Source organism: Patagioenas fasciata, chromosome 12 (assembly GCF_037038585.1).
Source record: "Patagioenas fasciata isolate bPatFas1 chromosome 12, bPatFas1.hap1, whole genome shotgun sequence".
Taxonomy (NCBI): Eukaryota; Metazoa; Chordata; class Aves; order Columbiformes; family Columbidae; genus Patagioenas; species Patagioenas fasciata.
Window position 1 is genome coordinate 14,531,177 of NC_092531.1, and position 25,181 is coordinate 14,556,357.

The 25,181-nt window shown below is 41.8% G+C and overlaps 1 protein-coding gene across 3 annotated transcripts in view; it reads right to left on the reverse strand.

Annotated features, from left to right (window-relative positions):
* MAP2K5 (mitogen-activated protein kinase kinase 5) overlaps positions 1-25,181 on the reverse strand; it is a 125,797-nt gene that overhangs the window by 3,070 nt on the left and 97,546 nt on the right. For all 3 annotated transcript variants that reach the window (XM_071813945.1, XM_065847553.2, XM_071813946.1), the window contains 2 exons: positions 17,907-17,968; positions 15,602-15,647 (listed from right to left, as the gene is read on the reverse strand). In XM_071813945.1, the coding sequence (XP_071670046.1) occupies positions 15,602-15,647; positions 17,907-17,968 (108 nt within the window). The remainder of the gene's footprint in view (positions 1-15,601; positions 15,648-17,906; positions 17,969-25,181) is intronic.

Below are 25,181 nucleotides of genomic sequence, written 5' to 3' on the forward strand. Positions count from 1 at the left end.
GTGAGCAGCACATTCTAAACCAAACACCAGCAACCTGCTGCACTTAAATACTCCCGTACAGATTTATTTTGCTTTGCAAGGCAACACTGAAAAAAGTTAAATGTGTGGAAGCCTGAAATGCATTTTCCATTGCAGCCACGGATTTCTCACTGCCCTGGAGAGACGACGCTCTCTGCTTGGTGTGGCGTGCAGACCTTTCCTGCAGCACCCCAATGTCAGCAGAGCACAGCTTGTCTATACGGGTGCTTACGTCCACTGTGAATTGTCAAATAAGATGCTGATATTAAACCTTCCTTAACAAAACTGCTGTAATGGAGACCATTTCTGCTCTACCAGTGATGGTTCAGCCAACATTTCAAGGCCAGGCTGGATGGGGCTTTGAGCAACCTGGGCAAGTTGAAGATGTCCCTGCCCATGGTAGGGGGCTTGGAACTACACGATCTTTCAGGTCCCTTCCAACCCAAACCATTCAATGATTCTATGAACATCTCAGTCTCCATAACATGTGAGAGCTCACTGTAACACTGACAGGCATAATCACAGCACAAAGCATGACACCAAGGAAGGAGATGTTCATGAGAGGATCCTGAAGGTATTTCAAGATGTCCCCATGACAGATCTGCTCCCACCCCCAAGCATTTCACGTTTGCTCAGACTTGTACCCATGTTCATGACAAACCACCAACCAACTCTTTGCCAGCTCTTAAAAACAGCTGGCAACCAGTGCACCCAGCAGAAAACAGGCTGAAAAGCCACCACCGAACTGTTTCCCTGCACTGGGCAGGTACTGGTCTGCCATACCCAGGCAGAGCTTTGGCCCAGTAGGATGCTCGGCTGTACAGAGATTTCTGCAGCTGGGGGAAACAATCACTGGCGAGCAGCTTGGAGCCGAAAAGGTCAGGCAGGACGGGGCCAGGGATGGCCCCAGAGTGACTGTCAGCCCGCCTAATTTTGTGTGTCAACTTGGAAAATTAGATAAACAATGACAAACCAGGCTTTTTAAATGAACTTGTCTCATCTGGTTCTCTTGATAAAGGGTACATTTCTCAAGTTGCAGTGTCCCACCAGACAGGTTAACTCTTTCCAAGGGAAGAGCTGCACAGAGGGTGATGTAAATGATTTAAATATCTGACATGAAATTAAAAGGGCAGTGCCCCCCTGAACACACAGCCCTGGCAATTCAAACTCGTTGCTCGCAAACCATCAATCATTTAGCCCAGTCAATTAAATTGCCATTATTCAAGGGTAAAAGTTCCATAATTTTGCCTACCCTTAAAATTCAGCAATTTGCTTTTGTGGCCTTCTCCTCAGGGTCTGAGAAATCTTTGTTTCTGATAATGACCCACCCAGAGCTTATTGCAGCAGACTTTACATGGTACCCTCAGAGGACTGCAGACCCATGGGTCTTTTCCAGCACCAGGTGCCCACATGCAGCCCTGCTCCGATCTGCTCACCAGCATCGCTGGTGGGAGCGATGGTGACCCCTCCAGGGGCCATGAACATCCCGCTGGGACACAGTCCTCAGACAAGGCCCGTGCATTGCCCACAGCCTCAAATCTGGGCTGCCCGAATCCTTTCAGCTATTCAGTCTAAGGTATATGTAGCATTTTGCCTCATACATGAGTCCAGGGAAGTTCAAAGCTTCACAAGAGTCTGTCCCATAAACGGGTTCCTCTGCCAGTGACTATCAAACACGTGCGTTTGGACAGCACCAAGGAGGTTTAGACCAACGCCGTGGCTCCTAAACACTCCCAAAAGGTAGACAGACAATAAATAACATCCCTTTGGCAATGCTGCTGTGATTTGAGAGGACTTTCCAGCCATAAAACAATTGAGTGTTTATTGTGAGATTGGTTTAAAGAGTCCATGAAACAGGCAGCTATCAAGCTCAGCCAGGATGGTGACAGCACATTCCCAACATGAAATACTGGTCAGTCACCAATTTCCTTGTAAATCTGCAAAAATGACAGGGTGGTGTCTCCTGGGGCAGAGAACTTGAGGGAGACTGGGAGGACAGACAGGAACCTCAGCCTCAAAGGCACAGGAGATCAGTGCCAGGGCTCTCCTGCCCACACCACAACCACCGTCAGAGGGACCAAGGGCTCACCTTAACGTCTACGTGACACCCAAATGGAACCATAACACTGAGCAAATTAGAAATTACAATAAAACACCTCATGCTTACACAAGGTACGTTAGGAAATAAGCAGTGTTGCTGTTGGCTGCAGCAGTGCCATCCTATCAACGTTTTCTTTTCCAGGAATCCTCACAGACTGTGCAGTGAAAGGACTGTGCTCCATTTATCACAAAGAAGCACGGACAAATTATCCATTTCATTTAAAAAATTTGAATCCAGCATAACAAAAACCATAATAAAAAAGATCCCAACTGTTGCAGACACAGACTATCAAGACGATGGCAGTGCCCTTAGACAGCATTTCAAATACAGTTTATTAGTGTGTGATATGAAAAGGGTATTTTTATTGCATGATATAATGCAATGGGACCTTGGGCGCTCTGCAGAAGGACCTTGCACTCAGAAGTGTAATGAACCCATAGCCCAAAAAACATTATACTGTACATTAACCTATCATTAATGGCACATTAGGGCTAGGGGCATTGCACGCTTGCTGGTCAGGGCTCCATCAGGACAGTATGGAGGAAACTACAGTCTTCACAGGCTTAAAACAAATAGAGAAAATAAATATTACTGATGGCTACCAGCTGCTTTAAGGGAAGTTCACTCTCCGCTTAACTTGCATTTTTTATGCCATTTTTTAAAAGGGGATAGGGAGAAGACAATCAAGCAGTTTATTAGGCAATATTAGAAAAGGCACGTCACTGCTTTGCAGCACTGAATGTCTCCGCGGTGCATCGGATGCATGAACACAGAGCTTTTCCTGCACAAAACACAGCATCTCGGAGCACTGGGGCACCTTTTAAGAATAAAATGAAGACTGGAAACCTGCTTCTTTTCCTTGAGGACACTGGTCAGGCAATAGGAGGTGAGACCGACGAAGAGCATCCTCTGACTCAGCTCTGCACAGCCCCATCACTGCCCACAGGACACCAGGGACCCATCTGTTTGCATCTGCACCCATTTCCAGCCCACACCACGACCATCCGGCAGAACTTCAGCCTGTGTCTGCAGTAACTCAGCGCAAAACGTGACCAAATCACAACACTTTCTATACTCCTGAAGCAGCTGGGATGTCCCACGCCCCAATTTGTTCAAAAGCAAGCTTCATCAGATGGCCACGGTGCAGGTATTAAATCAGAAAAGCCTGGCTGGCAGCTCAGCCCCAGCTGGCTGAAGGAGCGCAAGCCCTGCAAGTTTGGAAAACTAAGAACGTGGCTGTAAAACAGTGCCACACGGTTATCACCCCAGCTAGTTCTCCAGTTGCTACCGATGTGTCTGTGCTATTTACAGCTCTCGGAATTAACAGAGGGCACACACTTGAGAGGAAATTCTTGGTCATTCACATGTTCAATGTCAGCACAAGTCGGACTTTCAGAGGGACAAACACAAACCTCAGCTTGATCTGTCTTCCCAGGACACCTGGAGAGATGAAGTGCTGGAGTAACCCGAACTACCCTGAACTGACCCCGTGTCCCCCTCTAGTGACCTCAGCACGTACAAGATTTCATTGCTTTACCACCACCTCCAGTACTGGAGGATTTTACATCTAGATCTCCTGCCTCCAAGGACAAGCCAAACTAAACGCTGTTCTAATTATCTGTGCTAGCTATCCACCAGGCCCATTTCTGCTCCCACAGCCAGGAATAGCAGCAAGGAATCCTCAGGCCAATACTCTCCTTGCCGACTCCCAAATCATTGTTAATTCACAGGCACAGAAGGTGTCAGAGTCCTCCTCGGGGGCTGCTCCATCACTCACATCTAAGGTTTGAGTGGGGTAAAAAAATCTGAAGGCTTCAGACACATTGATCCACGGAGACACAGAATATGTATACAGGTGACAAGACCCTGCAAGACACTATTTAAGGGTGATCTGGCTGTTGCATCTCTGGTTTTCCTTTTGCAATTTTAGGATGTGTTTTGACCACGGGAGGTAACCTTTAAAGAAAAAGGTGACTGGGAGGCTTAGCACGCGTGTCCCTGGTGTCCCAAACCTCCAGCAAGGTCAACCCTTGCTTTAAGAGACGCTCTCCTCCAGAAACGAAACCTCCTTGTCTCTTCCTTGCATCACCCGCAGCGAGGGGATTGTGGATGTCAAATCACAGCAAGTTCAGCTGCAAAGTACGAGGTTTTTCTATGTACCTGCATGGCTGTGCTTGATCTGGGAGCGAGCGTTTACTGGCCCAGTTCTCTCTCCCAGTTCCTGTCCTCAGAACAGTGACTATTCAGGGCAAGGACCGCCTCTCGCTGTGCGTGGGGAGGAATTCAGCCTCCCCGGGAGCCTGTTCTCAGCTGGCTGCTGGACTGAAATTGCCCATGGCAGAGGCCAAAGACCCGGTGCTTCCATAGATCTGCAGGAAAGTGTCACAAGACAAAAGCACCCAGAAAGTGATGTTTTTCACAGAATTCCCCACCCCTGTGAGGATGTCACCTGTAGCTTCTGCCAGGAAAGAGGGAGGAGGGACAGAAAGCAGCGACGATCGGTGGTGTTTTCTGGGGATGAAGCGGGGACAAGAACACATTCATAAGCAAAAATCGAGTATCATCAGTCTCCTTGAAGTTTCTGCTTTTTCCTTGTGCCTCATTCTGCGCAGCCCCCACCTGCAAAACGGTTCCATGTGGCGTGTCGGGAAGTGGGGAGTTTTGTTTGTTGCATGGCCTCCCTAACATACACTGTAATTAAAATGTTGATTACTAAACAGTTTAAATATATGACAGACAATGCAGTTAAAGCCTACAGTTAGGTCAATATGTGATTTAGATTTGCCATTTAAAAACTCTCATTTAAATTTTGCATACATTAATCACTACCATACTTCAATGTTCTGATATCCACCTGACTACACTATTAAAATAAAACTTGCTGCCCCAGGGAAATCCTACTTATTCTTAATTGTTTCGAGGCTTTGATGGGCTTTTAATCTAAGATTAATTTATGCAATTTTAAATAACTCTTCTTATGATTAATAAGCTTGAAAATTAAAAGGAGTCTAAAGCAATTATAATGAGCATTTGGTCATAACCTCATTAGGAGAAGGAGTGAAGGATACAGCTCTGGAATTCTTACAAGACTACAATTTAAGGTTACTTTCAGAGGAGTCAAACATAGCTCTTGAAATTGCAAAGGCAGATTAGCCTAGGTCAGTGTTAGAACTATGGCTATCTAGATTAGCACACTAATGATTTTATCCCTCTGATGATATTTAAGAGTGAAAAGATGATACAAAATGTAACAAAGAACGATAACTGGATAACACTACTAACAGGTGAAGTCTTGTTTATCCTTTTTTTTTGAGAAGGATTCATCAGTAGTAGTAGCATTTTATATTATTTATTTATTTTTAGATTAACTTTGCCAATGCACTTCTACTTTTTATATGAGAAAGTTAATTGCAGGTGATCTTTGGCTAGTTTAGCAGTTTAATTCAGGCATCAAAATTCTGTTGTAATTTACAGGATTTGCCTTTAAATAATGGCCATCCCCAAGCACAACGGACGGACTGAGAGGAAGAACAGAGTAACTTAAACCTGAAAACCTTAACCTGAAGAGGAACTGTCCACCTATTACACTTGAATTTCCATTTTTAAACAACAGTACAGAGCCTTCCATTATGATTAAAATCCCTTCTTCAACCTTCTTCTGAAGCTTTGGACATTGGCCATTGCCAAACTATGTGCTGGTAGCCCTAAAGAGAGTCACCAGAAATCTCTTGTGCACCTGCTGATGGGTCCAGACCAGCTGCTCGGGACAGCAACTCATCACCAGACTCAGGGTCAAGAAGGAATTTCTTTTCAGGTCAAATTAGCAGGAATCAGTCTGGCTCCTCTGACTTCTGTAGCATGAACTTGATTTCAAACAACTCGACCCCTTCCTATTGCAGGACCTCAGAGTGTGCAGGGGTGCAAAACGTGGATGGGTCTGATGTTCGCTATTCTCCTTCTGTGGCACATATTAGTCTTAAATTTACTACAGAGTTTTGGTTTTGGCTGTGGCACAGAGGAGTCTATTTCCCATCTGCAGATCATTCTTTCCACGGCAGTTTTGCTTTTGATATTTGCTGTTAAACCGATAACTGCGCTTGGCATGCCTCTTGGTGCTTAGCTAACGAAATGAGCTAACTCCCAGAAAAGGTTCTCTATTTTTTTTGTGATGACTCTTAAAAAAAACTAAGGCAACCAAAATAGAATTGGAGCGTGCTTTTGCAAGTGCCGCTGAGGTTAAGAAGAGCTGTAGAAGAGGAATAGAGAGAGTGGCCCAAGGCTGATAGAGTATGTCAACATTAGCAAGCTGTCGACAACAGAAGCAGATCTGCAGAGTGAAACGGTTGATGTAATGTTTCAGGGATGGAGAGGTTTTACTTTTGACCAGCTCTGGTCTGGTCCGCGGACACAGCGTCCATTAGTCGCTGGAGCTCATTAGGTGTGTGCCTAGAGCACATCTTCTGGTTTGGTTTAATTTGAAATCGATTCAATTAATGAGTTTCAAGACCTGCCTGTGATGAGAATGAAAGAGTGGCAGTTCTGAAAGAGCAGGAGATTCGCACCAAAAAGATGCACTTGACCCGAACTCTTGTATTAATGCAAATGCACCTGCAGAAGCATCTTCAGTTCATGCCTCACCACGATCACAGGAACCGTCTCGTTGACACCAGAGCTGGTCTGAAATTAAGAGCTTATGTGGCATTTCCTTCAAATGGGGTCTAAGTGTTCCCCTGGATTGGGGAAGAAGAGTAGAGAAAACATGTATTATCTTAATGTTTTGAGAAACTAGTTTCTACTGACAGAAAAAAAAAAAAACACTAAGCTGCAGTAAACTTAAATAATCTTATAAATATTTCTCACCTGAACCTTGGAGTAGAAAAAGTTGTGTGGGTACACACACAAATTACAACAATGAACAAAACAAAGGAAACAAAACAGAGAACGATCTGGTTGGAAGCAAAAAGGGAGGATGAAAGAGCCCGCACTTCCCTAGCATTTCCGTGATGAAGTTTCTGTAAATGAACAAGTTGTTTTTAAAAGTACCCTGTTTGATCACATCGCATTACATGCCTACACATTGTCCGCATCTAGTGCAAAGTGACATCTCCATGTTTGCCACGTTTAGTAAAGAGACTAAACAAAGCAAATATTAAGTGATCAAACATGAACATACTGTCAAATCACCCGTCTCAGGAGCAGAAAAAGCAGAGGTATGAAACGACATCCCAAAAATCATGCAGAGCCCTGCTGAAAACACAGAGAAGACTGCAAAACACATCACCACTAGTTGGCTTGGGAAAAAAAAAAAACCCTTTGAATCTCTCACAAGGTCACTGAACAAATGACCGAGGCCACAAAAAACATCTCCATTCTCAGACTTGTATTTTAATGCCACCGTTCCCTACCGGGAGCCTTTCCCCGGTGCAAACCCCGGCTCTCTCCCGCCGCGCAGGCAGACGCCGGCAGAGCCGTCCCGATTTACACCAGCCGTTTACCCCAGCATCTCCCATTAAATCCGAACAGGCAGATGCACATTTATGGGACAATGAACTTTTCCATGGTTGCAGCTCGTCGTGCTTTGCTATTACGGCCTTAATAAACCTGCGCATTCCCGGCTGCGGCAGCTGCCTTGGGTGGGAGCGCGAGCAGCCGGCTCCGGAGGAGAGGCCGCAGCTTAAAAAAAATCATGTTTAATTTAAAAATTAGAAACTGGAGCAGGCTGTGAGCACAGAGGTTGATTGAAACAAAATTTAAATTCCTGTCAAGCCCATTTAAACACAGGGGCCCTTCATAGACAATTAGCTGCTCCCTGTGAATGCTGAATAAACTCGGGCCTGGTCACTGTTAGAAGAGAGTAAACCTACTGTGAGGAGCTGGAAAAAAATTAACTAAAATCAGGCTGTATGAAATATTTAGCCTCCCAGTTTATCACAGGGGTTTGGAAGTGTAAACAAGACAAAAATCGATTCCTCGGTGCCCTCCAATCAATCCCCCAAAATGGTTAGGGCATCTGTTTCTGCTAAATTTTGTTTACTCTGGCAGATTTGCCTTAATTGCAGTTGTTTATCTCCCATTGTCCCCGGGGCCCTAATCTCCCGATTACTAATACTTAACACTCATTTCACATCTAAAGCTACTTCTAATCCTCAACAGGTTTCTGGGGCTCTTAAAATTATTGAAACGATGGAGACGGGAGATGCAACCTCTTTGTGAAAGGCACATTTTCTTATTTTTCTACCAGCTGGGTCCAATCATCACCAGGGATGGCTGCAACAAAGGTGCTAAAAGGCTCTTTCACAGGCACTGCTGCTCCGCTGGGGATTCAGCAGAGAAAAAAGAGCTTTGATGGAAAAAAAAAAACCCTGAACAAGAGGGCTATAACAGTCCAGCCAAATAAAGTTACTGTCATAATCAAATGCTGTCAATCACAATGAAAATCCAATTAAAAATCTTTCAGTGTGGTCCTCTTCAGTAGAAAAATGTCCCCTATTTATATGCGTTTTTGTCAACCACACAAATTAGAAAGTAGTATTAATTGATTTTTTACTACTTTAGGCCCTGATCCTCCAGCTGAATTTCTGCGGATGCAGGAATCAACCGGCACAAATCTGATTAAGGGATTTGAGGCATAATGCACACAGGTCACTAAGAAGCCATATCTGTATCTCCTGTTTTTATATCCGGCTTATTCATAGGCAATTATTACTCTTAGTTAATACTGCAGGAGTGTCTAGAGGTGCTAATCAGAATACAGACCCACGAGTAGCTGGTACTACACAAATGCCAGCAATTTTAATCCATGCAGCGCGTCTGAATCAATTTAAAATTTCAGTTTTACTATAGAAATAAGTATTGCACATAGATTTCAACAACTGCCTGTCAGAGCAAATTCCTTGATGAATTTGGAGTGAACAGGAAGGACAACACTCTGGGTATTAAAAATATGGATCTTATTTTGAAACTGTGAACAGATTTTTTTTTTGTTGTTGTTGAATAAAATATGTAGGGAAGACAGCTGACATAAAAATATCAACAAGACAAAAGCACAACTTCTCAATGTATCATAATTGAAAGATTTGCAATTCTGCTACCAAAATAAGCGAAATGTAAATACTTGTCTCGGTGTCTGGAGAACTAGGGAACAACCAGAAGTGCCAAATGAAACATTTGCTCAAATTAAACTGCAAAGCCCAGGAGACTCAAGTAACCAAAAATATTGACTGTATCACCCTAAGCTGTTGCCAATTTGTTTTTGTCCAATTTCCTTAGATTTTCAACACTTCTTTGAGCCAACTCAAGTTATTTCTTTTCACATTTCACTGAAAAGCGCTAGTATATCGTGCAGCTTTAGGGCACGTTGGAAAGAAAGTCAGACGTTCACATTTCCCGTAAAAAGTCAGCGGTCAGATGAGCAATGGGACTGCAGAAGACAAGGGAAGAATATTTCACCTTAAAAATCCAACTCTCACAAGTTAACCTTGTCACAATTTTAGTCTTCTGTAATCGCTGGATTTAGTGATGCTGATAGAATGTATTTCTCCATTTCGATAGGTGATTTCTCAAGTGACAGAGAAGAGCAAATCATACCCCTAAGAAATCATACCCCTAAGGACAGAAATAGGTTTGTTTGTTGTTTTTTTTTAAGACAGAGGGAAAAGGAGAGGGGGAAAAATCCATAACCTGCCTTCCCACACCTCAGTCGAGTGGGGAATAGGTTGAGCAACACAGCCACCTGAAAGATTACATGTTTTTGTCTCAACTCCTGAGCTACCCTGACCAAGAAAGGTGATGAACACCAGAAGATCGTGAGCCCTGGTGTGATATCCTACCACCAATGAAGTCCATGTAAGTGTTGACATTGCCTCCAGTGTATCCAGGATTTGATCCAGAACTCTTTGTCCACTGTCTGTCTGAACTGATAGACTGATGGCACAGTTTAATATTTATCATTTTTACAACAGCTATAATAATTGGCTGTGTACTTTTTTCCTTGGGAAATCAGGAGAGAGCCCTTCCCATCACACCTGGCATGTGTTTTGGTGTCTGTCAGAATTTCCCCTTGTCATGGGGTGAATAAACTGGGATCACTGTGACAGAGGAGTCAAAATGTTTGCAAACACAGCCATCCATCATGGGTTCCAGCACAGACACTTTTATGCTGGACAAATCATCGCTGACTGGAGATCCTGCTCTGCCTCAGGATAAAAAAAAACCCCAATGCTTGTAAGCAGCCAAAGGGGAAATTCTTGGGTCACTGTGATCCAGCAATGATGCACAAGCATTTAGAGAGATGCAGACAGAAAATGTTTATCTGTAAAGGCGTCTTCAAAAGGTTTACAGGATGTGTTCAAGAAAAGCCAAGTGCAGACAGCCCACTGGTCTTTCTCACAAGACACCACCATCAAAACCCCAACCTGTACAGCCACCTCAGCTACTCTGTCAGTAATACCACTGCTGTACCGCAAAAAACACAAATTAGCTGCTGGGGGAAATCCCTCTCATTGATAAACCTAAGTGGCAGTGTTTTATTGGCTTCATTCTGATGGTTTACAAGAAAATCCAGGTAGGATTATGCCGATTCTCCATTTGTTTGTTTAAACCATACAAGTATTTCCCAAGAGCTACAAGCAATGGTGGAACACAACGAGCTGCCAACAAGTTTAGCTCTACCTAGTAAGAAGTGCTACTGTCCAGACCCTCTTAAAATACAGTGACTTAGAAGCTTGGACATTTTAATTTCTCAGGTTTCTTGGAGATGGGGGAATAGTCAGCCAGAACCTATTTTTGAGAGTCTGTAATACTTTGACACATACCTTAACACATTTAAATATACAAACAAATGACCTGTATGAAAAAATGCCCATTGCAGGTGATGAGATCAGGGTGCCTGGTCTAAACACCATTTCTGAAATGAAGAGAGGGGCTGTTGGACACACAGGAATGGGAAATTTCAAAATTGCACTAGGCATTGAAACAGAAGAAATAAAAATAAAACCACAAAAACCCCAAAGCAAAACAAAAATCCCGGAACAAAACAAAACACAGAACAAACCAAAGGATGTGTTTTTCAGCAGGCCAGAGGTTTCGACACATATGGCACACAATTTATCATACAATCTCCTGAATTAATAAAATGCCAACATAAAAAGCATCAGTAATTTAAAACAGAGAAAAACTAAAAGTTGTGTTTCAAGTTTGGAGACCTGAACAAAAACTGGAGTATCTGTGCAAAAGTAATGAAGTGCAGAAGGTGACTGTACCCTTGGCCAAAAGCATTGCCCATCCCTGCCCCATGAGAAACCCGAGCAGCGTATCCAAGACTGGACTTTTGTGCATCCACGGGAAAGCTTAACGGAATAACTGCTACATGCTTGACTTCTGGTATTTCAAATACAACCCAAGTAAATCGCTTTTGTTTAAACAGTCATATGTAGTATGGTAGAGTTCAATGCTGTACGAACAAAAAAACTCAACGAGACTTCAACAATTCTTTCTGGAAAGCACATGCAATCTGCAAAATAAAAGGCCGAGCTTCCAGCTAAAGAAGAGATTTTAAACAATTACCAAAGCAGGATAGTGATATCATAAAGGCAATTTCTGCGCTAGCTTGTTTTCTGAAACTCTCTTTGCCTCTGAACAGCTAGAACAGATAATAACTATTAGTAAATCAAACTCCTGCAATATCCAGCTGTGTCTCACACATTTACATACAGATAGAATGGGTATATGTTTTTAATATGTATGCGATACGTACTTTTACCACAGCTGAAGTGCATGCTACAAAGGAGGAGGAGAATGGGAATGGAATCAGCATGAGATAATAAAGTGGCCTAGATAAAGTATTAGCCAGCGATTGATCTCAAACAGGGGATGTTGCTTCTCTCTGACCTGATTACTTACTATGCATAGATTCCATTAAATAGAGCTTAGAATGGGAAGCTTCTGAAAAATACCGTAAATACAGTCAGATGCACAGCTCCTGAGCCAGACCTGCAGCTGCCCACCCAGACAGCAGCACAAGTGGGAGTTTAAACCTTACCCATAGCCTCACATCATACTAAATATACATGTATGTCTGCATGGGAGCCATGTTTTAAATGAAACTCCACGTTTTAAATGAAAACTGGGAGTTCACGTGAGGGAAAAAAAAATATAGACACAGAAGACTTGCTAGGATTTTCCTTTTCTTGTTGGAAGCAGAGAGAAGAGACAGAGGAATATGCCAGAATGTTGTGCAGACTTCCCTGGTGCTGAAATGGGAGTACGTTCAATTTAATTGACTGTTCGCTTTTCTCTTTCGGAGAGGGAACAAACTGGAGACAAAAGAGCAGCCACTGTAAGCACAAGATGCAGAATAACCACCGGTGAATTATAAAGATTGTTCCTTTCCTTGGATGGACAATTTTCCCATTGCTTGGTGAAATTACTTTTTTTTCCACTCCTGTGGAAAAAGTTTGTTAATTTGAAATACTTTGAAACCATTAAATCGTTGATTATGTATACACAGAGAAACCAATGTATCTTGTTTTGTGGATAAGTATACGGAAGAAAGGGCTTAGTGATCGAGTATAAATGCAGGAACCTGATTTACAGCAGCTGATATGGAAATTTGGAGTTCGCTTGCACAAGAATATCTGTGGTACTAGAAAGCCTGGCTTTACCCAGGAATTTCATACAGCCTTGGCTTTGGCCCTATTTTCTGACAAAATGTGCATAGTGACTTTTATAAAAAAGGGCTTCGTAACATGATAGACAGGGGAAATCCATCCCTGATGTAACCCCCTGACTACACTGGAGTCGCCAATCTGGCACTCCAGGTATTGTTAGTCTGCTCTTAAAATGCATTTAACAATTCACCGACTACCAGGAGAGTAGAAAAAGACTGATGTTCTGCTCCCTTCATTTTGCTTTCAGGATTTAATTATACTGAATTGGTTACAAAATAGTGACTTCCATACGGCTGATGTCCATAGGGGAGAAAGCCTGCACGCCACTGGTTTGTTTGAAGCTAACGATGATGACGTGTTTACAACTTCCATCCTTGCTAGGACATTTCTTTTAAATAAAAAAAATAAATTAAATTAAAACAAAAACAAAAAAACAAAACCAACCCAAAATCCAATGAACAAGGTAAAATCCTGCTCTGATTTATATCAACAGTAAACTGACCTTGACAAGTCCAGGATTTCACGGATAGTATTTGCATCACTCGACCCACTCTGAGAGTTAACGGGGAGATATCTGGCACAATTTTAACACAGGTTTTGGAAACAGGTGATGTGGAATTCGGAAGGATATTGCAGTCAGTAATTATAGAATTCAAAGGGTATTTAACAGCTTTTATTCTGGCCCTGTTTGCTAAAGTATGGTACTTCATATACACATCTGCACAGATATGTACAGACATATTATGTGTGTGTGCATATATATGATAAGGTATATATGAGGTGTATAAATAAATTGCTCCTTGATAAGATTGGGCAAGTGCAAGAATGTAAAGGGCTTGACTGAAGAGCAACTCCTGAGCTAATAGTGGGTTTGTCACAGAAAGGTGCCGGGTGCTCTGAGCCCGATGGAATTCAGGGCAGGTTGTGAGGGTCAGCACACGGCCGGCAAGGACTGGGTCACTTCTTTATTCCAGCACCAGTCTACTCCATGCTTTAGTACTTGTTGCAAGTTCATTTATAATTGAATAGAAAGTAGCACGGGGGGGGGGAAATGCATTAAACAAAAGATTTTTTTTTAAAAGTAGGAAGGTGCTGCTGCTTTTTCTTTTTTTTTTTTTTTTTTCCTGATCTGCTATAATTTTAAAATTATTTTACAAAATACCTCCTTAGGAGGGGACTAGCACACTCCAGGGCATGTAGTTGTAAAGATAAATCTGTGCACTTCCCTGGTACTGCAGGCACTCACCCTTTGGCCTCATTTTTATGACTTTACACCCTGGAGTGGTGTTATTGCTTACAAACATACAGATATACTTATGGGGGTCTGTGGATCTGCAGATGTTTTATTTATAAGTGGCAGGCCTATTGCATCACTGAAACATGCATTTACAAACAGATATAGGTTTTATGAAACCCTATTCCGTTGTTTTAATAGCTAAGCTATCCAGCCATGGCATAATAGTGCACAAGGTAAATGTGTCTACGTCTCTAGAACCTGTTCCAAGTTTTCTCAGATGTGACTAACTGCAAGAATTCCCCAACCATCAAAAGTTAATAAAAAAAGACAAAATAAGGCAGTGTGAGCCTTTCATATGAGACATAACACCACAAAGTGAAGGGGCTCTGATAAACTTTAAGGCCCCATTTTACCAAGGTATTTAAGCAGGTGGCTAATTTCCAATGTAGATCTATTGAAGTTAATACCCTTAAAATTAGATTCACAGTTAAATACTTTCCTAACCAGGATCTAAATTGAGACTAGTCTGGATTGTGAGATAGCTGCCCCAGGGCATCTTCAGAGATTAGCCTTTAACTAGAGAATAGCTGCAATAGAAACACTTGTTTATTCTACTTGCAGTTCACAGCAGGAAAGTAAGAAATGAGACAATGCAAACGTGTCCTTATCTCGTTAAAATCTGTTACAATTGTTCCTAGATATTTCATGCACAGAAAATAAGTTATTTTCCATAAACCTTCAAGTTTATGGAAACACAGCATATAAAGAAAAATAACGAAACGTTTAAAAATCAAAGATATTTGATGCAAGTCAGAGAGCACCACGACTCTTATCTACAATATGTTACTGTAAATATTTGTAATAATGGTTTGATATAGCATTTGTTTAGCTGCTTAAAAACAGTCAAACGAGCACTCTGTGCTAAATGCACAGTCACAAGGGACCAGCAGGCACCTATTCCTGCGTTCCTGAAAAAATGTCAATTGCAAGCAGAAGCAGCCGTGTCTGAGCCCGGATTCCAACTCTGAGAGCCCTTTGACGGACACAGCAAAGCTACGTATTAACTCAGCCTTCTGTAGCAAATCTAATTTCAGTTTACATGTATATAAGTGAAAACAGTGGCTCCCACATTTCGCTAAAAATACACTATTTTGACCATATCCTCTGGTTTTGATCTTCAGATTTTGAATGGTTAAGACTGGCAAACGACGACAAAGAGGGACCTGCATTGACCTGTAATCCCTGGACATACACACTGAAAAAACTGTGTATTAAACATCAAAATGGTTTTAATTGAAACTTGATACTGGCTGTGATAGTTCTGTATTAAGTCTCCAAATCACAAGTGAAGTTTTGGTTATGGTGAATGTAACAGCAAAATACACATTAACTCCAGTGAAATCAAAATTCCACCCGTGGTGTGTGTGCTCTCTGTAAATATGTAATTGCTGCAGAAGCAAGAAAGAGTTTAGATTTGAATTTGTACATACTGAAAAATGCAGAAAAAAATATTATCTACTTCTATATACATAGATAAAAAGTTGAATACATATTGAGGGGCTCTGAAGCTTCACTCACCATTAAATCTTCAGGTGCTGGCCTTTCCTTTGGTTGCTTTTTCATGCTATGTGTCATAAAACAAAATGTTCATATATAAACAACTGCTCATTTATTCCACTTGCTTAAATAGTGAACATACCCTCTTTTAACCCAGCGTGAAGAATTTCAATATATTTCTTACCATGTGCTGATAGAAGCAGCCAAAATGTTAATGGGTTTCTTCCTTCCCTCCCATCCCTCCCTTATGGGATATGGTGGTTTACACTGTTTGTAACCGTGAAAATGCGTAAAGATAGAGATTATGGAAAACTAGTCAGCTCAGAAGGCACAGTAAGTTGATTCTGATTTTGCTAGGAACTATTACATAGCTCAACACAAAGTATTATACGAACAGGTGGGAAATTTAACTCTAAACAGCTTCAGGAGAACACGCAATAAATACCCTGGGGTTTCTACCTTAATTTTTTCACATTTATTTCCATTACACCACAGAGTGATAGTTCATTACACAGCATTAACCTGTTTATAAGATCATGTTTCTCATCCAAATAGTCCTAGTTTTCCATGCAACAGGTGCAATTAGCTATCGAAGGCTGCGCTGAGCTGCGTGAAGGAGCACAATAGTGTGGCACAGAGGTGACCATCAGGAGCTGCCTCCTGACTAACTGGATTACATCCAAACAGCCAGTGTTCATGGCATAATGGGCATAAAGTCATAAAGTCTGATATGCCGTTCACTTGACATCTCTTACACTTATTAGGAATTGCTTGCTTAAATAGTATATAGTTTCTTCTGTGCTTGTTTTAAACAGTAATGCCTCCCGCTAAAATGTACAGCCAATATAACACTATATCTGAACCACCAGATGATCTGTGCTGTAAATCAAAGGTATTAATGATACAATTTACCTTCCCTACAAATAAATACCAGCACCTCCAATAAGGCCAAGCTGCCTGATGAGCAGGTTGGGAGCGGTTCTAATCTGACAGTCCAAAGTAGCTGCGTCCCCAGGGAAAACAAGGCTATTAACCACCATCAGTTATGCTTCAGTTTGACATCTGTGGAAATTTTAACACAGGTTATCCCTCCCTCTGCCTCAATAAGATTTTTTTTTAAACGGTCTGTTGTCATTTTTTTTGCAGGGATAAAAAGCCCAGAGCTCCACGCACACCAGGTAGTTGCTGCAGAACCCGCTGAATCGCGTGGCTCTTTGTAAACTGAAACCATTGAAAAGGGAGGCCTATGTTACACAAACTTTAATTATTTAGTTACTTTAATTAACCGGTAATCAGACGGCTTCTTGTGCCTATGTTATTTGTTACATACTATGTCAGTCCTGAGAGGCACTTTCTCCTATGCTACATATTCAAAATTCAATTTTATTTGGACAACTGCTCCTCCAGCGGCCCTGCCGTCCAGCAGAGACCCTGGGAGTGCTGTGTAGGCCAACATATAGGTCTGGGAGGGGCCGAGGGCTTTGGGACTGGGTTTTTGTGGAGGACGATCCCCACAGCCGGATCCTCGGTGCCCTGGCAGTGCCACAAGCCGACGGCTCCGTTTGATTTAGCACAGTCCTGGAAGTGCACGATGGCAGGAGCGATGCTTCTCCCTCTAACACTTCACCTTTGTGCAAAATTCAAGCTTGTTTCTTCTGCCTTTTTTTTTTTTTTTGAGGCAGTCTGAGACAGTTAAAAAAAATATTGCCCTTCACTTTGTTTCTTTAGGATAGCTTACCCTCAAGATTTTTATTCTCTGGTCACTCAAGAATTGTATTCTTTATTCTACAAGTTCCTCCTCTCCCCAGTCCTCCTTGAATTTAAAAGGTTTTCAATGAACTATTCAGTTTTAAGGAAAGAAAATATACCCAGTGGTGTGTTTTAAAATACAACCCTCAGTAAAAATTACTTACTGAAAAGCCAATGAATTAATCAAGGCTGCCTGCCTTTCTACACATTGAGGGAATTTTATAAATAATATTTTTAAAAGCCCTGAATAATGATATTATATACACGAGTCTTTGCGGCCTTCTTACCCCCCAATGAATTCTGAAGGGTCTCGGAGCACGAGACTGCACCCACACTCCAGGCGGGTTTATTAAAAGAGGAAAAACCCTTGTAAGTACTTTTACGACCCTTTGTGTAAATAACGTTTACATAATTTAAACAGTTTGCTTAGCTTTGCTGCCCCATCTGCCCAAGGCCCCCAAGTCCCTCTTCTCTCCAAAAGGATGCAAGGAAAAGCCATAAGGTCTCGCCGAGCGGCGGAGTTAATGGCATGTATCATTTACATTGAGGGCATGGCATGTTTGCAAACCGAGCTTACCATTGAGTGATGAAGTGTACAAATGGCTCCGAGAACTCCCCAGCTGGAAGGACGGGCGATTCCTGCGATTGGATTGAAACAAGAAGCAGAGTCAGAAGGAAAGAAGATAATTTTATAAATACACACACACACATATTTATATATACATATATGTATTTTTTTTAAGAGTAACACAACAGCGAGAACAACAATTAAAAAAAAATTAAAAGGAAAAAACACACCTCAGAAGCGACAAAGCCCCCTTTTCACACAGTGAATTTGAGGGAGAAAGGTACAAATTCTTCCGAGAATGTGTTATAAAACACTGAATTTCAACTAATGAGTATTACACAATGGGTAAAAACATGTGGAAAGACACTGAGGGGAGGTGAAAAAAGGACAATGATAGCCACAGGGTAAAAAGGAAGGTAGGGAAAGTGTAAATGAGAAATTAATGATTATTTAAGTAACACACAAATGGTCTTGTAATTAACAAAGAGCTGTGAAATTATTCTTGTGTTGACCTTTGTTTCTTTCACTGCATTTGCTATTTATTTACACTCATGTTTATTTACACTTATTCATTTTAGAGGCTGTGCTTATATGCTGTGTGTTCTAGATTTAAAAGGCGAAAGAATTTTTAAGAGGAAAAAAATTATGCAGGATTTCCCAGTCCAGTGTCAGAAAATAACCACCCGGTATTTATGAAAGAAAACAAAAACGAAATATAAAAATTAAGAGCACAAGAAAAAAATAGAAAAATACAAACAGGGCACAAACAACATCACCATTTGCAAAGAAGAGCTTTACGAATTTAGGAGTTTTTCCAAGAATGACAGAGAGCTCCACTGTGTTTATGGTGTAACAGCTCAGGATGTAATGAAATTACACTGCAGAGTACTTTAACAGTGTCATCTCATTAGACCTACAGTTGGAACAAGAGAGCCACATAAAACAGGCAGCTGCAAATGACTCCATTCTCATCTATTCTCATTTGCTATTAAAAATACCTTTCGGCGGCTTTTTTCCTCCCTGACATCCCTACACAAAGTACCCTGCAAAGTATGATACATGCACCTATTTAAATTAACAAAGGAATGACTTATTTTAATCTCACTGTGCTTTGGAGTGCTTTGGCCATTTGGATGAGCAATATATCATTACATACAACCTTCCAGCGCTGCAGGCAAGAAACTCGGAGCGTGCAGCATTTGGTGGGAGCCAAACAATTTCTCTAGCACACAACTGTGTCAAATGCATGCATGTATTCATTATTGAGAACACGAGGAAATAGCTTTGATGTAGTGGAAAAAAGAAGATGATAAAAGCACCTCTGCAATGTGTGTGCCATTATCAATGGTGGCAGATAGACACGACTGCAGAGCCTCCTATGTGATTAGTAAATATACATATAATTGCTGTGGCCAATTATCAGAAAAATGAGATCGGTAATTACAAGACAGAAAATTAACTAGAACTCTTATTAAGGCTTTGTTTCCAATTCAAACAATTGGAAACTGCTGGAAAATACAATTAAATCAAAAGTAACTGAAGAGTAAAAGGAGAAGCCAAAATTGCTTGACAATTTTCAAAGACTTCTATTAAATACAAGGAGCGTTTGATATAACATGCCCAAATTCTCTTTGAACTTAGACCGGGTGAGGTTATTGTTTCTAAACTTGCAAATGACATCAATATAGGAAGGTTTCCACTGGAGAGTGGACGGAACACAGGGAAATAAGCAGCGCAATTAAACTTTCTTCACTTCAAAGAATCGCACATGAAAATTATTTCTATTAGTATAGAAAACACAGAGCAAAACGCCAGGCTTGGAGCCCAGCAGGTTTTGCCTCTCCCCATCATTTTCTCTTTTCCAGCGGAACCTTCCTGGACTTGTACCTGAAGTGGCAAAAGCCACTTTCCCAGGTGGGACAGACTCAAAGCAGAGTGGGGAAGAATTATATATATAGTTTTCAAAATGATCTATAATTTATATATATAACATATAATGTATAATTAATATATATCATTTTGAAAACTACAGGAAGAAGTGATCAGAACCCATTTTCCAGGGAACTGGTTCTGCTCAGCAACCTAACCCTGCTGTTTTAAATAGAACGTAAGTGAGGAGCGCATGCCAGTCCACACTGGGCAACAGGGCAGGTGGATGGCACTTCACACTCATTTGGTAGGTGATAATTTCTGCAATCACAAAGAGAGGACGCACCCATAATAGAGTGAAACTTCACTGTGGGAGGGAAGAAAAAGCTGATGAAAGGCTCCGAAACTACCAGCGTTTCACTTTGGCTATCTGAGGCTAAGCTGGCATCAGGGTTCATAGAATCACAGGATGGTTTGGGTTGAAGGGACCTTCCCAGCTCCCCCAGTGCCACCCCTGCCATGAGCAGGGACATCTTCACCAGCTCAGGTTGCTCAGAGCCCCATCCAGCCTGGCCTGGGATGTCTCCAGGGACGGTTCATCCACCACCAGTCTGGCCAACCTGGGCCAGGCTCTCACCACCCTCAGGGGCAACAATTTCTTCCTCATGTCCAGCCTGAATCTCCCTCCTTCAGTTTAAAACCACCACCCCTTGTCCTGTGACAACAGGCCCTGCTAACAAGTCTGTCCCCATCTTTCCTATCAACTGGGTGTCGGTATGAAAATATGATACTTAAATATAGTCTTCCCAAGGATTTTAGTCTGGGTGCCCACACATTTATTGGCTACGTGCCTGACAAATTGCAAGTCTTTTGGGAGAGAGCATCCATCTCAAGAAAACACTGGCTGGGGAATGTTTTTGAGGGCAAATAGATCAGTGCAGATAAAAACTTAAATCTCATTCCTGTATATACGAACCAATTCTTGCTTTACAGTACAGGTAAGACAGCGGAAAAGGAGGCAGGTTTTGGTTTTAGCTGAACCAGGGAAGTACAGACCCTCAACTGCTTCCAACAGTGAACACCAAATAGCTGCCTCGAACACTGAATTTTACCTTAATTAGAAAGAGAAAACATCCATTCAGTTATGCTATCTACCCAGGGAAACCAATGACCAAGATATTTCAATTTGGGTAGCAGAAAGGTGAGAGTATTTTGTAGTTAGAGCCATTTCTAATAAGAGAAGGTGTTGCTATTGCTACTTCTGCAATTTGAGCAATCACGATGTTGTTGTACAAGAGCAAAAATTTCCAAAACTACATAAAATAAAAGCATCCTCTATTGGATCCCGAAGTTCCCCAGACTTTGCCTGAGACTCAAAGGGAGGGGAATATGAAGAGATAAAGCAAAGCTACGCATGTCTACCATTGTTTGTGTGATGCAACATGGTCACATCTGATGGAACCATAGCGAGTGGTCCAGCTGCACCCCAATGTCCTCTGCCTGATTTTACTCACCTGCACAATGAAATCATACTTTAGAGGCAAAAAAGTAGAAACCCAAGATTTTAAAGGCATGAGGAATGGGTATACTCATTTTAAACTAGGAGATGGTTCTTTCATTTTCATTAAATATCGTATCTTTTAACCAATATCATGCAGACCTATATACTGGGGATGCTGCTAAAACTGCAGTGCAGACACAAGGATCAATGTACTACCGGTCTCTTACAACCCCAGGCAGCTTATTCCCACAACTGGGTATTGCCCTAAGCATCCAAGTAACATTCCACAAGCGGGGTCTGCCGCAGGAGACAACAAGATCAGCCTCTGATTTCTCAAAGCCAGCCAAACTGTGCACACACAGAGAGAACGGGGAAGGGCAAGAGGAAAAAAAAAGTTTGAGTGATGCCTTTGCCTTGTGAATAATGAACAGTTCAAGAAGGTCAACCCATTACAACTGAAACCGTTTAATTATTAATTATGCACAATCTATGAGCAAAAGGACAAGTTCAGAATGTTTAATGTGTGGTAACTCCAACTGGACCCTCTCTTGGCATTTTGTTATTAGCACTTGTCAGCAAGGTGCTCAGGCATAAAGAAAAAAGCACAGCAGCAGAAAATCGGAGCTAGCGAGAGCAGGGAGGGCTTCAAACTTCAAACACCGCTCCTAATATTTAATTTATAGAGTGCCAAGGCTCCGGTATAAACCTTATTGACTTCCACGGAGTTCGGGGAACTCGTATTATCTAAATGAAGACCTGAGAATGAGAATACTGAGACGATCCCTCTGAAAGCATCCTCTTTTGAAGGGAGTGATAACATAACTGTCTATCTTCTTTTTTCTCCACAGGTCAGAAAAAAGGAAGAGTGAACCACCTAACAGTCTGTCCAGAAGTCAACCAACCCCTTTGCAACCTATGCAACAAGAGCTTGAGTTAAAGGTTCGAGCATTATCCTCACCTCCACCTCAAACCCACTAACTGAAGTGTCTCCTGATCTGTTTGCTCCCACAGTAGCGAAGATGCTGCTGAGGCTCAGGAAATGAATAATGTTCATCAAACTCACAAATAAATATGGATAAGGCACCCTTCCCCTCTTTTGGAGGTTTACCTGGACAAACTCAAGATGCAAATTCAACAGATACAGCTCTGAGTTGCTGATTTTCTTTGGAAACACTCATATCCATGAAATTTGGGAGTATTTCTTGACTGGCAACATACACTGACAGCAACCCATGATTTACACACCTTCAGAGGTCCTACCCCAATATACAGTTTCTTGAGAGTGGAACGTTTTCTCAAAGCAACTGGAAGTCTGAAATGCATCACATCTGTTCTGAAGAAAGAGAAAACCCACGATTCTCCCTGTAACAGGAAAAATCAGCAAATACAGCTTTCTCCCTAAAACACTCAAAAAGGCAAAGCCCCCAGCTACGTGTTAAGATCAAACCTTGGCATTTTGGGTCAGCTTATCTAGACCATGTTGTTGTCAAGAAAGGTTGGACCAGATGATCCTTGTGATCCCTTCAAACCTGGGGTTTTATGATTCTACGATTCTGATTCCCAGTGGAACCTCACACTCAGAGCAAGTAGATTTCACCCTTCTCCACTAACTCCCTCTCTGCAAAGGGTTACATTTCCCTGTTCCCCACAGCTATTGCTGTTTTGCAATGCTCTCTCCTCTGTGGGAAGGCTTGTGCAGAAGGAAATGCCATGGTCCTATGGCTCGATGGCCACAAGAGGGGAGTTAGCAGAACCCAGCAAACCAAACTCCAGCTCCTCTCTCCTCTGTGTTTCCCCAGCACACCCTGTCTTGGAAATTATAATCTCCTCTGGGTAAATACTCCTATTCTGCAACTCGTCCATTGACACTGAAATGGCAGTATTTAATAAATAATGCGTGTGCTTTACAAAGCATTTCTGGCTTATCACTTCAGCCTCAAAAATCTCCAGGATTAAAGAATTTTAATGTACTTCGGCTCCTCTTCTACTAAGGCTTTCAAAGAATACATGTATTTTTATATAGTGGTTGGATTTTAATTTGTGGCCAAATTGTGAGTTTTTTTTTTTTCCCAGGCAAACTGAAGTTTTAGATGCACCAGAAATGCTGCCAGGAGCAATTACACGTAATAAATGCACTACAGCCATTGAGCTGTTTCAAACGAGACCAGCAAATTACAAGATTGTACACGTTGAGATTTACTCCTACAAGGACAACTTTCTTTTACCGCATTCATAAAAAAAACCTAAACCAACAACAAAAAATCCCCATTCTATTTCTGACTTTGCAGCCAACCTACTTCAAAAGCCCTGCACAAACCTAATGGCAGGTGATTTCCTACAAGTAACAACTTTGCAGAAGACGGCAATGTCTGGAGGTGGCTCAGAGGCCACGACTTGAAAGAATTTCTGGATTGTCCCACCCCCAGCAGGAAGGTGAGCAATGATTACATCTCCGTGCCAGGTCGCTTCTTGCTCTTTTCTTAGTAGCAGATGCCAAATGTGACAAATTATACGCGGGGGCATTTTAGTGTGAAGTTTTGTCTGCTGGGATTAGAGTGTCAGCAGTAAACTCATTTATTTCCAGATCTCTTAGCTGGACGGGAACCAAGGTCGAGAGGCCGGTGTTTTATCCACCAAAACACTCAGCCTACCTTTAACACCTCAAACCGCCGGAGAACCGGCTACTCTCTCAGCTGCGCTACCCGCTCCCCAAGTTCTTGAAAACATCACGTACGCGTAACCTACATTCGCACCGAACACACGGAGATGCTTCTGGTTAAATAACTCAGTAGATACTTGAGGCTCTTCAGTTGTTGCTTTTGCAGCATTTGCTACTATGGGTTATTTTTTTCAGAGCCCAGAAGAGTGATGGAAAGAAGCAGAAGAGTGTAATTAACATCAGGAATAATCCAGAACGTATTACATGAGTTTTTCTACCTCTCGCCAAGCTTTTTACTTGTTAGTGGGGCTCTCCAAAGGGCCTTGCAGATAAGTGTACAGCTAGCTGGAAAAACAGGTTAATCCTTTAACCGTAACTGTAATTGCTTTCTCTCTAAAGCAAACATCAGAATTTTTTCCTCTCATTGCTGGTCTCTTGTCGATCATAAGGCAGCAGAGCACAGCGGTGTTGTGGGTAGATACACACGCACATTTCAAATAGCTAAGGCACAGCAGCATGAAACACAGCCTCTACCTGCTCACACCGAAGGGACCCCATTGAAAAAACTCAAACCATTTATTGTTCCCTTTTTCCTCTGTACACTCCCAATGCATTTTTATTGCTTTTTCATAAAACACTGCTGCAAATAATCAAGCATGACCATTGACATCCACAAGATTGAGTTTTAGGAACCATTAAATGAGCTTGCCCTCTTGGGAAGGTTCTTGCTCAGGTTGGTCTAAAGGTAATTATTCAGCAATTCCTACCTGTGGTTTTACCTTGTTCCTATATAAGTCTCTGAATCTCATACACTAGTAAGGTCACAGTTTCTGTCTCAATAAGAATATACCCTAAACCAACTTATTCACATGACAAATTGTGGTGGGTTCGTACACACATGCGCACACACGTGTGTATATCCTAACACCGGCTTTTCTTGCACAGAAATCTTCAAAACTCCAGAAACGTTCTGAGTTAAATATAGCTGTTCATACACTTAAATCAATAGATGAGAATCTAAAGTGAAATTCCCAAAGAAAAAATAAATTGTTTCATTCTGAGCTTTTGAAGTTTTCTACTTCATTTATAGATGTAGCAAAATGTAGCACTGATGCATGAGGTTAAAAAATTCAGCACTTGAGAGGCAACAGTCTTCATTGTGTTCTTTGATCAAGCTGAACATCCTGGGAATTTTTAAGGCCATGCGACAGCAATAGATACAGGAATATATTTAACCAGGTAAAAACAGAAGGGA